This window comes from Petromyzon marinus, chromosome 2, assembly GCF_048934315.1.
Source record: "Petromyzon marinus isolate PM22_M1 ecotype Great Lakes invasive population chromosome 2, UKy_Petmar_22M1.pri1.0, whole genome shotgun sequence".
Classification (NCBI taxonomy): domain Eukaryota; kingdom Metazoa; phylum Chordata; class Hyperoartia; order Petromyzontiformes; family Petromyzontidae; genus Petromyzon; species Petromyzon marinus.
Genome location: NC_133668.1, coordinates 6613307 through 6635073, shown reverse-complemented (window position 1 = coordinate 6635073; position 21767 = coordinate 6613307). Strand labels below are relative to the sequence as shown.

At 40.6% G+C, this 21767-nt stretch overlaps 1 protein-coding gene across 7 annotated transcripts in view; it reads right to left on the bottom strand.

Annotated features, from left to right (window-relative positions):
• Positions 1–2435: 2435 nt before the first annotated feature.
• Positions 2436–21767, bottom strand: part of LOC116948818 (KAT8 regulatory NSL complex subunit 1-like) — a 49174-nt gene continuing 29842 nt past the window's right edge. For 6 of the 7 annotated variants that reach the window (XM_032965951.2, XM_032965997.2, XM_032965943.2 and 3 more), the window contains 13 exons: positions 18667–18808; positions 15711–15872; positions 14719–14834; positions 13717–13915; positions 12410–12578; positions 11820–12005; positions 11041–11193; positions 8536–8714; positions 8116–8237; positions 7592–7649; positions 7229–7335; positions 6104–6308; positions 2436–3882 (listed from right to left, as the gene is read on the bottom strand). In XM_032965951.2, the coding sequence (XP_032821842.2) occupies positions 3328–3882; positions 6104–6308; positions 7229–7335; positions 7592–7649; positions 8116–8237; positions 8536–8714; positions 11041–11193; positions 11820–12005; positions 12410–12578; positions 13717–13915; positions 14719–14834; positions 15711–15872; positions 18667–18808 (2353 nt within the window). In that variant the 3' untranslated portion in view covers positions 2436–3327. The remainder of the gene's footprint in view (positions 3883–6103; positions 6309–7228; positions 7336–7591; positions 7650–8115; positions 8238–8535; positions 8715–11040; positions 11194–11819; positions 12006–12409; positions 12579–13716; positions 13916–14718; positions 14835–15710; positions 15873–18666; positions 18809–21767) is intronic. The other variant, XM_076069225.1, reaches the window with a different exon arrangement.

The following is a 21767-nucleotide window of genomic DNA, read 5'->3' as shown; positions in this document are numbered from 1 at the left end:
AAATGCTTAATACTCTCCCCCGCCATACGTGGGCATTGCGTAGGTGTGCAGGGGTAGCGCGTGGAAGCCACTGCGAGCTATGCACTGTTTAGTTATCGTTCACCCGATGAGGTTAGTTATGTATGGTGCGAAATAAGTTCGACATGCATACATTCCCGTTTGCACGTGGTCGGGGTAAATCTATGCGTTGGCAAGATGCATCTCATCTTAACGTAATTTATATAGCGTTTTGACCAAGGCCCTATAGAGAATTAGCAATGTTACATATGAATGTGATGGAGGTGAATAAAATAGATGAAGTCATGAACGAACCTGATGCGTGGATTCAAGCAAAATTTGAGCAAATTAATGGTTGGATGGGGAATGAGTGGTAGCCATGGAGAGATTATGAAGGGACGATCGTGATTAACGGCCACTGCAGGATAATTACGTGGCTCAATACGAATAAATAAACGTGCAGCCCTATTGCAAGTCCACTGCTGGATGAACAACTTCCCACGCCGTGTCGGTCATGGGAGTTGTTTGGTCATAGTCCTACACCAAAATTGTTAGTGTGGATTGAATGTTAGACAGAAACGGGTTCAGATGTCACTCGCCACTCAGGATAGCCGTGCCCGGAAATCGAACTCGGGCCACCGGGTTCATAGCAGTGCATGAATTCTGGCGCCACCACTTAATTCAATGCCATTAACATAACAGTACTCGACTATGTGAGAACCCATTGAGACAAGTCTATTTTTCAATAGGCGAAGTTAATGTATTTTTTGTATAATGCACGTATACCTAAAATGGTGCGTTGTTAGACATACTTTTCGTTCAACTGCAGTGATATAATTTGACCAAAGGTACAGTAAAATTGCAGAAAAACCCAGTTCCCACGATCCTCGTTCATTCCCAAATGGTTGAATATTCTTCCGATACCTCCAGATGGAGTTTTTTTCCTCAACTCTGGGAAACTTTCAACTTGCTCGTACACACGCAGTATCCGTGAAGTTTGTAATTATCTGCGCACATTAAAAATATATATCTGCTCTCATGCGTTTGTATTCCCTTTGCCTGCAATGTCATTCGTTGCTTTCGTTCATCGGGAGCTTCAACACGGTACTCTACCCTCGACTCGTTAGCATTGCAATACTTAACCATAGGCGATTATGGAATCGGTGGGTTGTGCATTTCTAAATGTGACAGATTAAAAACTACTTATAGGTTCCTTGTTTCACTGAACAGGGAAAAATCGCATGTTATAAACTTCCCTTAACACTTCATGTATAGCGTCTATGTGCTTTGAGACTATAAAATAAACAGGCATGTCAATCCCTTAATGGATGAAGACTTCCCCATGTCGTTGGTCGTGGATGTAGAGAAGACATGTTTAAATATCTTGGTTTGTTTGTAGAGCCCACCGCTCGGTAATGCCCACTGAAAAGTTAAATGCGAAAATATTATTTACAAGACAGATCATCAGTTGACAGCTTTGTAATGCGATCCCATTGCTCATCACTAGAGAGCGCTAGCGCTTAGATTGACAGCTATACATTTCCACAAAAGCCACAAAGTTGAGCTTTAATTTGTGGCCATGTCCCTTCTGAAAAATAAGTTATAGCTCAGTGGGATTTACCTGGTAAAATAAAGTTTATTTCGTGATTTACTTACCTTTCCTATACTTCGCACGTTTTTGTAGTTTGCTGTATCTTTCTGACTTGTCCCACTGGACATCTGCTAAAGAGCTCTAAAGCTCAGATTGCTCCAGTATACCTACTATAATATAATCACCCAGGAATCTGTCCTTAACGCTCGTGACGTCACTCCACATCGACCAGCTCATTAATATTCATGAGCAGGTCACGTCACTCCACAAAAACATCCCCTCAATAATCATAAGGTGACGTCCTCCAAATGGACACCCCCCCGCCCATTCATAATTAGCGGCTGACGTCACTCCACATCGGAGGCCGAGGCGCCTCCTCCCCCCTCCTCAGCGTCAACTTACAATCCTCACTACAAAGGCAGAACCTTCACGTCACGTGATCTCCGTAACGCTGTTGAGACATCGAAGTAAAAAGGACACCATAATGAACAAGGGATTATAACCTTAAAATGAAATAGGTCTGTTACCGCGCGCCCTTACAAATTGCACACGAATGGATGCAATGATTATCACGTAGCGGTCTGCTTTTCGCTTGCAAGTTTCAGATTTACTGCAATATACCCCGTCCTTGGACGGGCAAAAGGCCAGTAAATTAAGATTCTGAACAGACGCCATTATAACTGCGTGCACAATTGGCCTTAAATTGTACACACCGACCACTTGAATCACGTGCCAATAGCGCACATATATAACCGATGGGAAACTATTTCCCCCATTATGAATGCCTTAACACATGTTTAAAAAATATATTTTATAACATCACCTGTATGAATGCAAGACCAGCAGATTTAATCGAGGTTTTTTTGTTTGTTTTAATTGTATTAAGCAATGTTCTCAGTGGTATATTTGTTTAAAGTTATAACGCCCATCTCCCCGAAAGCAGCGGGTTATATACATACCGGGTACATGTACAGCTTCTAAATGTATAATTTGTGTATAAAGACATTTTTTTTATATATACAGGAGAACAATTCGTAACTTTCTACAACAAAATACCTTTAACATTAAACTATGTTCTTCTGATCAAAAAAGATCAACAATGCTCGCAATCACACAAGCAAATAGTAAATGCTACTTACGTGCGAAGTAGAATTATACATATTGTACATTGACGGCCAGTAATAACTGGGATTATGTCTTCGCTCTACAAACCAGTCATGTCACATAGCGGTAATAAATACCAAACACTTTAGTGCACACCAACCATTTTTAGTGCACGTGAGACCTCTCGGCTACCATTCCAACAAGCAAGCAATGGAGCAACAAAAACCTAACTACACGTGACATTTGGTCAAAACAACTGCTCAGTTACATAACCTCTTTATAAGAAAATGAAGAAAAAGTTACCCATCAAACAAAACAGACGTTATCCCATTTCGTGCTCACTGCACTAAATCACATTATCAAATTAAGCCAAACTAAACATTTTCACCTTTTTGTTATATAGTGTTTGCTTTACATTGGCAACCATTCACCAACATCCCACCAACTTTTAAAAGCTGTTCATCTAGAAACATGAAAATGGAGAGTATATCAACAGTAATATAATTCCATGTACATGCATTGATGTAGAATGTTAATGTCATAGCAAAATGCAAAACCCAGAGCTCAGCACTGTAGTCTATCAAAAGCATTTTTTGTAGAGGTGGTTCTCCTTGGGGTTTAAAGATACCCAACCTTCAGAGAGAGTTTGTTCGACGAGCCGTTCGAAGCATTGCAGAGTACCTGGTCATTGTTCCTGCTCTGGTGCGACCAAGCCCCTGTGACGAGCCATGTGAGTTGCACTTCTCACCAGGGGGGGTTTCGGCATGCGTGTAATCACACGATGACCAACGCTGTACATCATTAGAGGCGTCCACAGGTGGGTCAGGTGGCACCGATGATGTGGTGTGGTGCGCATGCATCTCAGAGTTCTGTACACTGCTGCTCGTGTTTGCCAACCTGCTCACAGTAGAGCGCAGATTGCGCTTGCCTTGTGTACACTCCACGTCGCTTGCCGAATGTACGCGTTTTTCTATGCCTTGGGCCAAAGATCCAGTTGTCAGTTGTTGCCAAATGCTGCTGTCTGTGTTGTTACGGGATGGTATTGGAGAGTCTGGATTCAGGGGTGTCACTACATCAAGAGGAGATGATGGGTCTTGCCCATCTGCTGAGCTCCACTCATCACCGCCTGCCAAGGCCGCCTCTTCTTCCTCCCGCAGAGGGAACGTCCGACGCTCCCATGGTTGCACCACCTGAAACGCACGAAGAAATGAACACCGCCTCCTGTCAAGACTCAGACACTCAATAACTAAACCAAGGCTCCACTGCTGCTGCATCCAGACTCATTTTACGAAAACAACTTTATCCAATAACGTACATGTCATGCATAATTTTTGGAACCTGCATCATTTTTATATATATTACTAGCGGTAAGTACCCGGTATTGCCCGGGGGAAATATAGATTTCAAAACCTCTCTTAAAAACAAAACATACACAAATGAACCTTACGGCAGGACCCCGGGGGTCCCATAAGCCCCCGGCCCTCGCATAAACTGGGTTGCGACGTCATTTTATGTCTGTTGAAGGCGAACGATACAGCAATCTATTCCTCTCGACGAGCTCTACACAATGCGCTAATCCAAGTTTCAAAGCTTTGTATCTTCTGCGCATTAGTCCTCGCTGTGCTTGGACGACATGACAACATAATTATCCGCGCCAGGTTGGTCGCGGCGTTTATGTGCGCGGTGGAATGGAGTCGCCAAAAGTTAATTAATTACGTTTTTGACTTCCGTTTGGGACCCCGGGATCCCGCCATAAGGTTCAAATATGAAGATATTGTGAAAGCCCGGTGTTCCGTTTGTCTGTTAATTTGTCCGTCAACATCATTATAAGAGGGTGGCATTAGTACTGAATCAAAAAGTAATAGAAAGTGGCGGGTAAATATCTGATCTAAAATGTTTCCGAAAATTGTCGACGTTCCCCCCCAAAAAAATGTTAACCCCCCCATAGGCATATATACCTACACACCCGACATACAATAGAGTGGTATCTAGTGACTCTATAGTAGTATCTGGCTCTAAAATAGTATCTACTGACTATAGTAGTATCTGCCAACTCTGTAGTTGTATCTACTGACTGTACAGTCATTAGATTAACACGTAGGCTTTCGCGACCAGTATTATTCATAATAAAGGCTTTTGGGTTAGATCGCGTAAGTATAAATGCGTCACAACCCTCCACCACCCGACACGACCAATCAGTAAAAAATGAGTCACGTTAATAAAACACCAATTAGTTACTTCTTCAGCCCACCGGTGTTTGAAGAGTGAATCCACAACATTTAGAATTTGAGTACGACGTTTCGCTGGTAATTATATCCAGCATCTTCGGGTTAAGAATTATAATTCGAGTATGACGTTTCACTGGTAATTACATCTATAGTAGTATCTACCGACTCTATACTAGTATCCATCGACTGTATAGCAGTATAAACTAACTCTATAGTAGTATCTACTAACTCTATAGTAGTATCTACCGACTCTATAATAGTATATATCGACTCTATAGCAGTATCTACTAACTATACAAAGATCAGTGGTGAGGCCTAGTCCCGTGGAGAGCCCCCGGCCTTGCCTAGATTGCTCAGCCGGCCGAGGTGGCACCTTGGCCGGCTGGGGCTGGGCTGCCTTTCCCCCACCATCCCTCCGCCTGCTCTACAGTAGTAGTAACTACTGACTATAGTAGTATCTAACGACTCTATAGTAGTATCTAACGACTCTATAGTAGTAACTGCACACATTGGGGTGGGGGGGGGGGGTGAAGACATCAGTGCGAAATTTTACCTCAGTCTTATTTTGAACGCAAATGAAAAATCTCCCCTGCCCCCACAGATCAGGTGTGCCTTGCTAGGGTAACCACGAGTCAGCCTTCTTGTGCATGCGCAGATGCGAGCTTTGGCGCATGCTCAGCGTAGTAATATAGTAAATAGTAATACATTGTTAATTTAATTACTTTAAACTTGTCAGATGGGAAATACGAATAGCGCTTTTTCGTCCAGGGGCTTATCGCGTGGTATCTGGGTACATTTTTGATAGTAAACTCCACAGTTTGTCAGTTAAAAACGTCACAAAGGTATGTCCACACACACACACAAACAAACAAAAAAACTTTATAGATAAGACACATAACTTATCTCGATAAAGCCTATGCTTGGTTAGACCAATTTTCATGGGTGAATGTTCTAATAAGGTTTAATGAGCAGCAATGAACACGAGGATCAATGCTGGTTAGACACCTATAATTTCCTCAAAGCCAGTACTACTATACATCGCCTTTGGTAAAATTTAATTCATTCCACCAGTTTGCCCCAATTAAAGCGTTGTCAAAAATAACTCGGTAAGGCACTGTTCTTCTCTTTCACCCATCCACTATTGAATCTAGACCCATATAAAGAGAAACCTTTAATTGCATACCACAAATATCTCTTCGGCATTCATGTCGGGTGTGGACGAACGAGTTGACTCGCACAGAGAGTCCCTCAGACTCCTGTCTGTCGTTCTTTGCTGGATCGGCGGCTCGGTGTATGAGAGATGTTCACCACCGCCTCCTGACATGGACGTGTCAGGAGACGGAGGAGGGGGCGTAGCACGCCCATCTGAGACACTCTTGTGAAATGACCTGCAACAAATCCACAGGATTCAATGTGCTGTGGCAATGCCATTTGCAATACATATATATTTTGCTTTTAACTGTAGACATCACATTATGAAAAACAATGTACCTTGTAATATGAAAGCTTCAAATCAAGATTGTAATGATCGTCAATAATTAATAAAAAGTTTATGAATTACTTTTGCTCTAGACAGTGACAATTAGAAAATCAGCTTTTTGTATTTAGAAAAAATGTGTCTTTCCAACTAGTAGTTGACATCTACAGGCCACCTCTGGGCTTTACATATTACTTGAGCGAGGTGCCAAAATGTGTCCACAAAGCCTGCGGGGATGGTTTATTCCCTTAATTTTCTCACTTCCTAGGCAGAAAGTGGTTACTGCATTCCTTCTTATCCTATGCATATTCCTTCTCATGTGATGTAGTCACAAGTCATATATGCAGCACTCTTGAGTATCAAATATAATCATTACAGCTTATATATAGAGTGCCTTTCATAAATTCTTAAGGTGCTTTTACATGGGGGAGGGGGGGGGGGTAAAGCAATAGGCAAGTAAAACATTCCTTCTGAATGAGAAATGTTTATAGGTGGAACTTGAAGATTCCAACTGAACCAGACTCCCTGACAGCATTCGCAGTTAAATGTAGCGAGACTCAGCTTTATCAAGTCTTTCATTTAAAATCACATACAAATATTTATGCAGTCCAGTGTTAACACATTTTCAGGAGGAGGCCACTTTCACCGATAAGACATTAGTATGAGGGCCACCACACCGCCTGCAAGGAGTGTTTTCACGTTTGTGTATTGTCGGGGGGCCGCACATCAAGGGACACACGAAAGGCTACCACAGGGACCGTCAGTGGCCTGCGTGCCTTGCAATTAAGGATGTTGCAATAGTCCCTGGCCATGTGCCCTCACGATACGGACCTGGTACGACGCTGAATTGCAGGCGACCAGACGCACCAGCGAGCCTTTTCCAACTGCTCACACTTGGCATGGCGAATGGCAAATGCCTCATCTGAAAGGTCTTCCACCTATACCACACAGCCAGAGAACACACCCATTACCAACACAGATATGCTTTACTTTCCAGTTTGTCAACTCCACTTGTTTTTTTAATTTGTATTTTATTGATCCATATTTTCCAAGTCACAGTAAACAAAAATTATTTGAACTCTACAGAAAACACTTTTTCTTTTACAATGCACACTACATTAATGCACATTTACTCCGTAACTCAACAGCAAAATATAAAAGTTTACAATTTTGATAGGAATGGGAATTATTTACCTCTCCTTCCTCCATATTAACTTCCTGCAGGTTAGTCACAGGCTCCAGCTCTTGCCACCTAAAGAACCAACAACAATTAAGCAACCAGCAATTTCGGGAAAAAACATTTTTTGTTAGCCACTCAATTTTTCATCATAGAATATGCCTTACCACAAATTTGTATCACAAGAAACATACATATTTAGTACACGATTGAGAATAGGTTTTCCTTTTTTCTGGCAACAAAACAGGTGTTAAGATGTTAAAACACCAATCTGTTACCTTTTACAAAGAATGTCTGCATTAGCAATACTTGTGATCAGAATGCAAACAAAATACACACTGATAGTATATGCATTGTCTTTGAAACTGATCGGTCCACACCAGGCAGCTTTCTTTCGAGCCTAGTCTCACACGGAAAAACTATTCTCATATTTTGGAACTGGCAAAGGAGGTCACATAATGTAGTACATGATTGAATGTAACATTTCACAATGCAGGTAAAGCGACATATGTTGCAAACTTAAAAAAAGGATTATACAAACCCTGGAGTGAGGATTTCCTTGTATTGTATTTTCTCGACCCGGGCCGGGGCGGCCATAGACAGTGGGATCACGATGTTATTTATGTCATAGGAGCTCTCACCCCTGCGACGCCGTACTGCATTCTGAGTTCAGACAAAAGGGACCACAACTCTCAGCATCACGTTTTACACTGCAGATAAAGCCGAATAATTATTTGCTACCTATAGTAATCGATGGTTATATTTATTCTCAAACATTTCCATACAGCGTTTCTAGCAAACTGTGTAAACAGTAGTTGACAATAACATTCACGACGAGTCTGAAAATGTGTCAAGGCTTATTCTTTCAACCAGCGTGTCAATTATGTACATGTCAACTCGAGATACGATTATTTCGACCAAAAAGTGCTTGCAGCGCGTGTGCTACCGTCTGCGTCATCACCTGTGCGGAAGTTGATGGAGTTGGTGTTGACGTTTGGCTTGATGTGCCGAGAGTTGTGGTGGGTGTTTCGCACAGAATAGGCGTCTTTGTGTGCCTAATGGGGGTTCCCAGCGCCCCATCGGGGCCATCTCCCACAGTGAAGCTGCAGCTCCGCAAACTTCGCGGCTTTTTGCTCGGCACTGGAGCAGACACAAAGAGGTGTTTTAAGCCAAAGATAAGTCATGTGACTCTGCATAACATTAATAACCGAGTAATAGTAATTTGAATTGTTTTTCAAATTAAATGTAAATACTTAGCCGAGTGCAGTGGGCAAAAAACAAACCTTATTTTTTAACATTAACCAAGTCCAATTAATTAACAAAAATGGTTGAAACCTACTTTAAAAGTAACGTTTAAAAGCCCGTCAAGTATGATAATTATTTAAATGTTTTAAAATAATTTTTCAATAATTTTTAAAACCCCATCTTAAAAATTGTGGATTACATTACCCAAGTAAATAGGGAAACTTTTACACTAATTATCTAAGGGGTTAGGAAAATTCTTAAGCGCTTCGATAGTGACAAATAAATAGCTGTTAAATGAACAGCTATACCTCTAAGTAAAGTGAATTTTACATTTACTAAATGACTCATTCATCAGAATCTTTAAGTATAGTTATCACAATTATATATTAAAAGCTCCACAAAGATAAACTCAAGAATCCACTGTTGTACTGCCATATCCTGGCCATCTTCACAGCACTAGCCTACAACACTTGGTATTCAAGATGGGTCTCCCATAAAATACTGGGTTAACCCTATTTGGATTTTTAGATCTGATACAGGTCTGACATTCAGGGCGATTTGGAAAATGGCCAATTAAATGCTACATTAAATTCATTGTACAATGATATGGCTTCTTATTTAGGCTGCTGAATAATTATTTCATTTAGATGAAAGAGGTACAATAATAAGTTGAATAATTAATAACCCATTAAGCCTCCAATATTCACGAAGATCAGGGACTCAAAAAGCTAATTCAGAGGCCAATCATGGAAACTGAAACCAGAAAAGGGGTTTTCTACCATATACTAAAGACAATCAGACCCGAGAAAGGAAAGGATCACAAATTTGAACAATGACAAAAACTGAGAAGTATGCAAAGCAGCATGGGGGCATTTCCGTAATTACACTTGAATGCTAATCAAACAGATTACATTTACTGTTAAGGAATTTTAAATGGATTTTGACAGGATACATTAAAGAGGATGTTTATACCTACGTGACACTACCAAAAGAACCAAAGAGTAAGGATGTTTAAAGATAGAAAAGGTGACAGAATGGCAGCCAAAGGAGAGAATGCACCCAAGATACTTTGAAGGATGGAAACGAGTTAAGTTAATGTGTAGGAGTGAGATGAATTGTTGCATTGCTGGCTCATAAGGGGTGTGATGGCATATGGATATCTTCATCCTGAAGAGGATAGAATACTCGATAGAAATTATAACCTCAAATTTGGTCATGAATGCAACCTACTCTCCAAAACAGACAAAGGCACCTGCATAATATGGCACTTCGGCTGAAGTGGATGCAGTGAGAGAAAAGGTACTTAACAGCATTACATGCATAGATAATGAAAATACAAGCAGCCAATCCAATACCTTAAATGGGACTTTTGGCACAGAAGAAACATAATTTATCATAATTTTAAAGGAAATGGACATGGGTACTGATATAGTTGGCATGATATTTTTTTCAACAAAAAACTGCAGGTGGAACCAATGGTGTTCATATGGAATTCAAAGGTGGGAAATCATTCTCAGGACTACATGTATGACAAGTTAAGGCATTCACATCAGGGTGAATGTATTTTTTTTAAGTCATTAGATTACACAGCAGAGAACTCAGCAGCACCACTTAGGGATCACATTCAGGCAGCCAGCTGTGATAAAACGAGGCTCTCAAGTCTAGTGAGAGTTGCTCAGTCACAAAAATGCTCCACAAAACACTAAAGCAGGGATTTCTCTTCATTTGACATATTCCAGTGCTCAGAATGTATCATTCTGGAAAGTAGCCAGACAATGGTAGTGTTGAGTGATACCCCTCATGTGTGAATTTCCTCTGGGTAATCACATTTCTTCCCGCATGCCAAACAGTTATTATTAATGGTAATAGCCAAACATCTTGATAAACGACCCGACTGAAAAGATCCTGAGATGCAGTGAGGCCGTTCCAGGCTAAGAAAATGGAATAACTTTTATTGATGTTAGCAGTTTTTGCAGGCCAAAAACAAAGGGTGTGCCAATGGAAGTGACTTTATAAGTAGTTATACGACACATTCCAGGTCCATTCTTTCGATACAAAGTAGCGTCATCCCAAATGAGAATTTCTTTGTTTCTTGACATCACACCAATAATTTAAATATAACTGGGAGAAATTAGAAATAATTCATTTCAGGCTGGTGATGAATATAAAGCGTTTGTACAACTGGGTTTGCAATGTCAAAATATAAACGCTTGCATGATACCGAGAACGGTGCCAGAACGCCGGCGCTTCCTGTTGGGGCTGCAGCTGTCTCCTCCCTCAGCGTCCGAAGGTTCCAGCAGGGAATGGTCCAGGTCTGCTCGCACCAGGTACTGTCGCATAGACTTTTCCAGGAACAAACTGCTCCACTCGAACCCTGTTCAGAATGAAAAACACACAGGAGTCGGTTCTCTTAAGAAATGTTAGGCAAAAAAGTGCACAGCTGATCAACTATTCTCATTCGCTTCTCACTGTGCTGTTGTCTGCAGGCTTTCTGCTCGGCTGTTGTGTTTTACTTGAGGTACTTTGTTGTGCAGAAAGCAACCTTAACTACAGCCAAGTCCATATCAAAATACAGTTAGAACACCGCCTTCAACAATAGGTATTCATTATGTTATTGCCCAAATAAAACCAAGTAAACTACTCTAAGCACACGTGGTGGGCACATATACTATATTTTAGTGCCCATCGTGTAAGTGAAACAAATTAAAAACCCTGATTTACATCCGAGTGCCTTAACACACCACGTATGTTGAACGTCTTTCGCAATGTACAAAGCCAACCATGCTAATCGGAGGTGCAGGGGAAGGATAACACGAAAAACAATATTTAAAAAAGTTAGATTACAATTATTACATGAGTTAACTCTGGAAAGAAAACAAAAATATCATGGTATACATTTTGAGATGTGTAATTCATTTCATTACTAGAATTTGATAGGTAATAATTCCACCTAAGGAAGTTCAGAAACCTTCCAACACTTGTATCACAAGTGGCACTCACGCTCAGATGGCAGCTGTCCTGTGTCAAGCTTCTGGCGCAATTTACGCTCCAAGAGTCCCCCAGAAGCTCCCCACTTGTTAGGCATGCAGAATTTCCTCAGGGTATTCGCCTTAGCCTTTGGTACCAGCCTTGCTTGCCACTCCGGTTGCTTAAGCAAGCCACCAAACCGCTCTTGCAAGGGAATTTCTGTGCATAACACCACAGCAGGCATTTCAAAAAAGGAGAATGATTTTATCGGCAATGTTTTCAAAACTGATTAAATTGAAGCTGGAGTGAGAAAATAGTACAAAAAGCAGGGGGCATTAATGAAAGTAAAAAAACCAAGTTAATACATCACACTACGTGTAATATATTTTCAACGCTATAATAAAAAATATTGGAGATAACGGCAATAAGTTAATGACATTTCCCCCCCCCCCCACTGGTGAAAGGACTAAGTTAACTTCACTTGTCCCCCCAAAAAATATGTAGAAACACGTAGCCTAAAACATCAATGAGATTTCCCCCAGTACACTATTCTTTTGAGAGAACTCGAAAAATTTGCAGCTGTTGTCCAGGCAGCACAGTCAACAAAGTGAAATGTGGCACACCGTGTGGGAAAGACAGCACGGGGTGGAAGGAGGCGCGCAGCAGTGCCACCCTCTCCGGCACCGTCATGGTGTCCTGGTCCAAGGGCTGGTGCGTGACCACCTTAGAGGCGCAAACGATGCACGCCAGTGGTGGCTCACAGCCACAGGGTGTGGTCAAAGGGCGCTGGGCCTGAGGTGGGAATATGGCCAGAGCAGTATTTAAATTTACTTCCAACTCACAGTGCTCACCACAATAACTTTAGGTTTTCATAAGTTATAAATTAAAACCCCATCTCTTCTCCCTTGCCCATCCGACTCCTACTCCCTGCCCCCACCCCCCCCAGCTATCAGGCCTATCCCCCCCCAACCTCTCCTTAACACTCCCACTTGTCCTCCGGTTACCATATCTACATCACCTTGAATAACCACTCTCTTAATTTAAACCACTATCACCTGCTGTACAATTTTATCTTTGTAAAATGCCTTGGATTAAGACACAATATAAATCTATATAAGATAACGTAATGTATTTTTTTACATTCCATAAATCCTGTACACGAGATGTGAAAATGATTGTACTCGTTTCACAGCTTACACAAATTTATTTTAGATATTATTCTACACGCCGGTGTCATCGCAATACCATCATTGTTGGATAAGTGCAGTACGTAAAAATGGATTAAGGAGCCGTCCATAAATGACGTCACGCAATTTTGGACGATTTTTGACCCCCCCCCCCCTCGTCACACGGCGTCACAAAAAGTCAGACCCCCCCTCAAATATGACGTCACAAAGCTCTGCCCCCCCCGAAAACCATATTTCCATTTTGAAAATAAAACATGCTTCAAATCGATTTTAACTATTGTCATTGTAGTGCGAATTTAACGTGGCGCTGCACTCTGATGTTGTAGGAGAAAACATTTATTGAAAAGTCTTTAATTAAGTAGAACGTGTTGTCTATTTATTTAAAGTTGCGCATTTTTATGTGACGTCACATTTCTCAAACCCTCCCCCCCCTCGTCACACGTCTGACCCCCCCCCAGGTGTGTGACGTCATTTATGGACTGCCCCTAACGTATTTTTTGTCGAAAAATTTTCAAACAATAACTAATTACTTAAGAGTATAATGTTTTACGAGGTATGCTTGCGAAAATATTAGATTGGATAACAACAGTGGATATGGGTACGTTTTTTTCTCTAATATTTTGTCACATCTGTTGTACAAATGCTAAGTGCAGATATCAAGGACATGTATAAAATACAGCATAATACTTTATATAATGGGGAAATCTTCCCACTATACGTGCATGTTAATGGCAACGCACTACCTTGCGGCTGAGGAAATAGGCATTGCCGACTCGGAGCGTGCGTCGCTTGCGGAAGTCCCGAAGGGGTCGCGTGCGTGCAGCCACGCAGGTGTTGTCAGGTGGTGACAGGGGTGGAGACTGCATGATGGCAGCACATCCCTCAGACTCGTCCACATCCGAGCCTTCTGTGGAACTATCGGCACACCCACCATTCTCCGGCCTGGGCAAGCAAGGGCATGTAATGTTCTATAAACAATCCCATACCAATCTTGATTTGAAGCATTCGTGACTGCAGGAATCCATACTCTTTGGTTCTTTCGGTAAAGTCACGTAGGTAGAAAAAATAAGATCGCGACGTTGATCGCCACACAAGCAATCGTCCTCCGCTGGGAAAGATCAATTATTTTTTCTACCTACGTGACTTTACCGAAAGAACCAAAGAGTATGAATCCCATACCAGCCATGCCAAAATTTAGCAAGGCTAAAAGAAACATTTGCAAACATGGCTACTTTTTAATCCATGTCAGTAACAGTGAAAATAGGGTTTTACAATGCAACTGAAAGCACTTATATAATTGCCAAATAAATGAGAGACGAGGACTTTTTTTCCACAAAAACACTAATTTAATTTAGCTGACCATGGCAGATCCGTGAAACCTAACTTGGATCTGTAACAGTAATCAGGTTCTAATAAATGAGTAAATTATATTTAATTTCATAAGTTTTAACTCACAGGGGACCATCAAACAGCCTAAATGTGAGTAACAGCTTTCCAACCACACCTCACGTGCCTTTTGACGAATTTGGCAGAGAAAATAAAATGTTGTTTTACTTGTTACGATATTAATTATAGCTTGAAGAGTGTGTATTTGTAAGTTATACAAGCCGGTAATTCATTGTTACTGCATCCCTATCTAACTTTCAGTCACTTATTGGATGGCAAATTCGGATAACAATGGTATGTCAATTCCCTGCATGAATGCATTCAAATTATGCCCTTGGAAAAACGTGTGGTTAGCCTACCCAGGCACGGTGCCATTGAGCTGGGGCATGGAAGGATTGGAGTGGGCGGGAGAGCCAGGGGAGATGGAGCTGAGAGGCGAGACCAGGCCACCCAGCGTCTGCGTCAGCTGCGAGCTCTGTGGATACATTGTTTGGCATCATTAAGAAGCTGTGGAAAACTTTGAGAGAACCACAATAATCAATGATTGATCAAGAAGCCAAAAAACATTGACGTTTGGTTCCACACTTCATTGCAATGACTTGCAATTTCATTTTTGGAGAAACATGATCATTTTATATTTGGGAAAAACATGTCTGCCTTAAGAATATATTAGGGGTGACAAAAGCGACACTATGAGCCACATACTAAAATCTCCATATGGCCAAGAGCCACAAGACACATGACCACGCGGGTGTTCACGCGGTCGAATCGCTCGTGCTGGTTAACTGTTGGGTATTTAATTTTTGAATCTGCGGGAGCACTCTGGAAATACCCATCTCTGGCTCTGCTACCAGAGGCAAGTACCAGGTAGCTCCTGCTTCCAAAGTAAACAAGTGGCATCTCTATCTAGACACACTTTAACCACCAATGATCTGCATGTGGCCCACGAGCCGTTTGCATGGTCACCCTTAGTACATATATACATATCACAGCTGACAATTAGCTGACTACCGAAAATGGAAATGTTAACATAACGAGCAACATATTGTTAAAGCAAATTAAACTTCCATCATTTAAAATAAAAGATGTCTACACCATGAATGAAACAAAAAAATACATATTCAGATTGCATAATGGTGTGCGCACTTTAAGAAATAACCAAGCTCGTACCATGAGGTATCATCACATGAATTTATTAAATATTGTACTTGTGCTGAAGTAAACGTTTGATGTAAAATGAAGTCCATGGAAGTAAAAACAAATAACTTGCCATACACCTCATCTGTGTTCATCTAAATAATTCAGTGAAAATGCATGCGCAATTCGCCCATGGAAGAGTGCACTTACTAACCTGTTTGTGAATGTTGCTGAGCAGCACCGCGGGGCTGCAGGGAGACATCTCGGCCCTAGTGGATTTTCGAACGCCAAGTGGACCTTTGAGCAGGGAGCCTGATGCACCCAACCGCTGCATCAGGTCCACTGGTGCCTGAGGCTCCCCCAACATCACAGCACCCTGTATATAAAACATAATGGTGCCCTTTCTCAGTTACATATATGTGTATATATTAATACTCAGGCGTTGTGTGAAAACTATGGGAACGCTAAGCTTATGATCCTTTGAAATGGTTCGGAATCAAATCCCGGCAAGCAGGATTTCACATTTAGCCGGACCAGTGCCAGGCGAATAATAAAATAATTATGCACAGTCTCCTGCAACACTGAGAGCGGCAGTGCAGAGCCATGCGCAGTAGGTGGCACAGGATTTGTTGCTGCATGCACTGCAGTTTCCCTACAATGCAGCACTGTTTGTTGCTCTTTTCCTCCGTGTTTTGTTTCTTCCTTCCTGTTCCTCCATGGCATCAACATAATTCGATGGCGAGTACGTAACTACTAAGTAGAGTACAATGCACAACACACTAAATATAAGTTGTTTTTTACTTATGTATTATATTTCAATGTTTAGAGTACAGTAAATGTATTAAAACTTATTTTCATTCATGTTATGTGGTTGTAATGCTCATTCGGGTTCTCAGGATAATTAGTCATACATCACATTCATTTTAATTAATTTTGCTGCTAGCTGGACTTTTCAACTCACAGGACCAGAGCTCCCTCCCAATGAGAGTTGCTAGCTGGGGTTTTACTGTAGACTGCAAGTAGTAAAATATTATATTGTTGTGCCGATTACAGCCTCAGTGGACGAGGCTGTAATCAGTTCGGCAATGCACAGTATTCAAAATTACTATTCAGGCATTACATTAAGAAATCTAAATCTCTACCCAAGGAAACAAGTTGATCTATTTAATCTATTGCTGCGTTTCTATGTTTGACAACATTTGTATGTCTGGCTTCTGTTACAAAGTGATGCTATGCATGCGTACTGTGAATGCACTTGACAGTGAATGCAATAATGCCCAAGGGGCAGACAAACAGAAGGTGCATGCTGTTAGAATTATTACATTAAGGGCCCCGTTACAAACAGTTTTTGCTATAAAATAAATAATATTGACCTAAAAAAGCATTAGATATACATTATATTTCACTATTAAAATGTAAATACCACTTTCAAGTAAGAGGCCATGAATAATAGACCGTTTGCAGAAACTTTACTGGAGTTATATAGCACGTGTGTATGCAATGTCATGTAATGTCATACAAGGCATTAGATTAACTTACAGCCCTTGTCAATATTCGTTTAAATATAAAAAGACATGTGCCTTCATGCTCGTATGAGCAATGGAATATTCATTCACAGCTTTCACCCAGTGATAGAAATCAACATTCCTATTGTTGGGGCCCATTCTCTCTGTAGGAATACTATTGTTGACAATCTCCCAAAGTGCTACCTAATTTTATTGACTGGAGAACTGAAGGGCCGAGTTGACTCTTGAACAGGATTTGAATGCACATCTTTCCAATTAAAGTTGAAAACTGTAATGGTAAACTAGCTATACAGCAAGTCCTCTATTTGGGTTGCTCCTATTAACGTTGTTTCACAACGTCGCCAACGTAATTTCGATTTCAAATGCACGATTAATTTCAACGTTATATTGAAAAATTCAAAGAAAATAACGTGGTAGAGTTTGAGCTGCGTACGTAACAACGCACTACGCCATGAGTGCCCCCAAGCCAGAGCTCAAGCCTCAGCAGTGTTCACTACATCACCATACCGTAACTCAACTCCCCCTTCACCCTACACCAGGCCTCCAACTAAATGCAACCTCCGCCACCATCTCTGGTGAGTACTGTGTTAACATTTAAAATTGTTATACAACATATTTTGGGTACATTTTATGATTTTAGGGTACTAATAAAAATATGTTCTGCTACTTTCGACCTAAAAATTACTCCAAGGAATGCATCCTTAATTCATTTAATGGTAAAATAGGTTTTGCCTTACATTATTTTGCCGAATATCACGTTATCCAGGGACGCATCCCCTACATAAATAGAGGACTTACCGTATTTGAAACTGTAGGAAAATATGACTACAAGAAATCCAAACTAGCTGCTTGATAACTATTTCACCCATTGAAACCAAAATTCCCAAAAAAAGAAATGTTAAACAATTTGAGGAACATTTCATTTAAATTAGCATGCTGTTTTTTTTGCATTCACCTCTCCACCACTTACAACCTCAATATGTTGTCGATTTTTTTAAGCTTTTTGTGCATTTATCTCAAGTACAGTTTTTACCATTAGTACAGATACAAATTACAATTATTGAAACTGCCCAAACAAATGAACAATTACAAATGACAACAAATGAATCCCCCCTTGGGACAGAGCACGTTGCAGTCAAATTACTTCAAAATTAAATTGAACAAATTTATCAGATTCAAATCATGAAATATCAGTAAAATACGTGAACAAATACACATATTCTTAGCTCTTTCGGTAAAGTCACGTTGAAGGGAAACAATAAAATAAATATATATTTAAAATATATATTTAATTGTTTCCCTTCAACGTGACTTTACCGAAAGAGCTAAGAATATGAATTACTGCAGTCACGAAAGCTTTAAATCAAAACAAATACACATTTAGAATAAGCATACAAAAAAGGACAACATTTATCTAACTGCTCCCTCCATGCTAACCTTGGCCTGACAGATATATCCCAATGTAATTATAGCAGCTGCAGATCACTGAAGGACTGCAGGCAATGTCAACCAATATTTTAAAAACAACCATCAACATCACCAGTCCCTTGCACACTGGAAGTGTTCATGCCCACATGGCTATGGAACATGCACACACACACAAACTACCATGGCCTGTGAGAGGCAGGGCACGCGTATACGTGCCTTGTTGGTGCGGATCTGGCGGTACAGCTCATTGTGCTGGCGGATGCGATACTCCAGGTCGGACACCTGCGCAGTGAGCCACGTCCAGCGGCTCGCCACCATAGCCCGCTCCTCTGCCCAGCGCCACCCAGCACTCGTTTGTCTGTGGACCCACATGAGCAGGGCACATCATCCACTTTAATAAAAAGTAAGCCATAGAAGCCTGCTACATATGCGTGATATTAAGGGTCCGGGGAGAGGGCCTAAGCAAACGTACTATGATGGGTTTTTCAAGTTGTGTCCCTTCAATAGATATTAATGTTAGGAAACAATTGTTTTGCTCTTGCAATTGTGTAATCAGTTAAAAACAGGTTTGTGTCAACTTTCTAAACAGACGTGTTTACCACCTCACCCCAACCCACTTTAACTCTTCACATACAGCAGATGAAAGTCAAACAACAATTTGTTCAAATATATTAAGTCAAATGGAAACTAGGTGGTTAAAAATCCATTGTTTTATTTTTAGCTTCTGCTGTATATCGTTATTAAAATAGTTTTGGCCTCTTCCTTTGTACATTTCTCTAAATATTGCATAATATACCATAAAGTTGTACCTTCCATATTATACTCAACTCCATCACATCAATATACTGTACTTTACTCATTTACCTTTCGTTAAAAGTACCAATGGTTTTCATGAAAACCATCTAAACGCGACATTTATAATCCAACCTAGACCTCCTTAGCCACACTCGTATCAAAATGTTGCAACATCTCGCATGAAACTGACATGTGAAACCACACGTGGGACTATAATGACAGATGAGAGCACTGCAGATTCGTCCGGACATCTAACAAAGCTTCAATCAACAACAATGGAAAGTAAATGACTTAACACTCGCATATATTTCCTTGCCAAAATTTCAGATTCCCAATTTTACAAACCACAAGTCAAGATATATAATGCATATACCGTTATAGCTGGGCCTGGAATAGTTGAGTTTACAAAGCAATGGAGGGGCTTTTTTGGGAACTTTTAACCATGAGTTAGGAATTTCCCAAGTGTTGTCAGTAGATTAGTCATGTTTATTCACCTTAACAAAAAAAAGGCCTACTTATTCCTTCGAGAATATAATTTTCTTGGACATTATCGTTTTGCTGATATTTGGTGGTACAGTATCATACAATCTATTACTTACAAGAATATATTTTCATAGTGTTTTCGTGTAACTTCATATTAGGTAGCTTATTAGATGCATATGCAGATTATCCTTTAAAATAAACCTTGCATTACAGGATTGTGAATTACTATTTGGAACTGGATTAACACATATACGGCGAGTTTGTAACCTTGCCTGCACATGTATTACACGTATGTGCTCTATTGCATACCACATTGAATTTGAGAAATCCATTAAGGCTGCTTGAAATAAAATGGGATTGATTTATTTCCCAATTTCGTCATTGTGATTATCACCATCATGTCACAAGACAAATTTGCAATTTTCACTCTGCAGCAAGCAGTCAAACACTTTTGCAGACGAGCCCCCAGAATAAGATATCAGAACTACTTCTGAATTGGACCTCTTTATCCACTAAGATTTGCATTGAACTGCCAGTATAGGACCCACCACTGCGATCTATACATTGGATCAAGCTTAACATATCTTAATGATGGACGGCTTGCGCATCAGATCTTATTTATTAATGATGTACTTACAAAAAAAATCAACAGACTACCTGCTAGATCTCCTCACTGTTTCGAAGAACAAATGTGACCTAAGGTATTCGCTCATTTATGAGCTTCACATTCCTTATTGCCATACAAATACTGGAGGAAGGGTCTTTGCTATTGATGCCCCCAGGGTTCAGAATGCTATCGCCAAAAAACTACAACTTGGATCACTACCTGTGAGAACTTCACTCAAAACTGCTCGAGTTATACACCCCTAGCTGCCACTGCTACTCAGTGGCCTGAAATCAAATGTATCGCTCCGGATGACCTCTGCAAAGTATGATCTTGAGTTTTGATTTTAGTGTGCTGATCTTTAAAGATGCATTGAAAATTTTTGATACTCCTACTGATACTCCTGCTGTTATGGAGTGACTCATGCAGCCAGCTATGGCAGCAAAGTTTGGTCGTACATGCATATCGTTTATTGTTAAATTCGAATCAGTTCCTATGATCACTGTTGCATTGTTTTTATAGCTTTATTTTGGTGATTTCGAAAACGTTTTGGTTTAACCATATTTGTTGGTTGTAGTACAGAGTTTGACTGATAATACTCTTTGGTTCTTTCAATAAAGTCACGTCGGTATAAAATAAATCAGGACGTTTCAATCGCAACACAAGCGGTCGTCCTCAGGCGGGAAAAAATAATCCAGCAGTGGAACTACGGAACTTTACCAAAAGAACCAAAGAGTATGGATTCCTGCAGTCACGAAAGCTTCAAATCGAGGTTAGACTGATAACTTTAATCTAAATTGCCTTATGGTTGTTATTGTTTGACTTGCATCCCACTGGGATTTTTGCAGCCAGCATTGATATACGGTGTTTTTTCTGGAAGACTGTGCTGTCTTTTCCTGGATTTCTGTTGCGCGTAGTCACTTTAAGATGTTTCTTGTTCATGTTTTTATATGTTGCGGTTGCACCCGATTCAAGAGCCTTATGGCTAACAGGGCTATACCTAATAAATGAAATGAACACATGGGTAAACTTTAATTGCCTGCAGAATATGTCGCAAGACAAAACTAAACGTTTCGGTATTAGGAATGGAATAAGCCAATTTAAGTGAAAAAAACTAAATTAACATGAGTTTTGTGCAGTCATTGACCAGGCTAAGACCATCAATTTTTTTACACTTGAGAACCAGGTTTAACCAGAGGTAGCTGCCCATACTTTTTATCCAGGAACACAGCGGTGCTTGTGCAGTGCTCGTACTCAAGCCATCCAGCCACCCTTACAAGAGCAAATGTTTTGTCGGTCTGTCCGTTGGCACTTCACCTGTTTTCACCATAACTGCAAAATCATAAACAAATTGTAATTATTATGCTTACTTACCCAAAAAGGCCTGCCAAGTTTTCAACAGAAGGGGTGATGTTGCTATATTTAACCACAAATC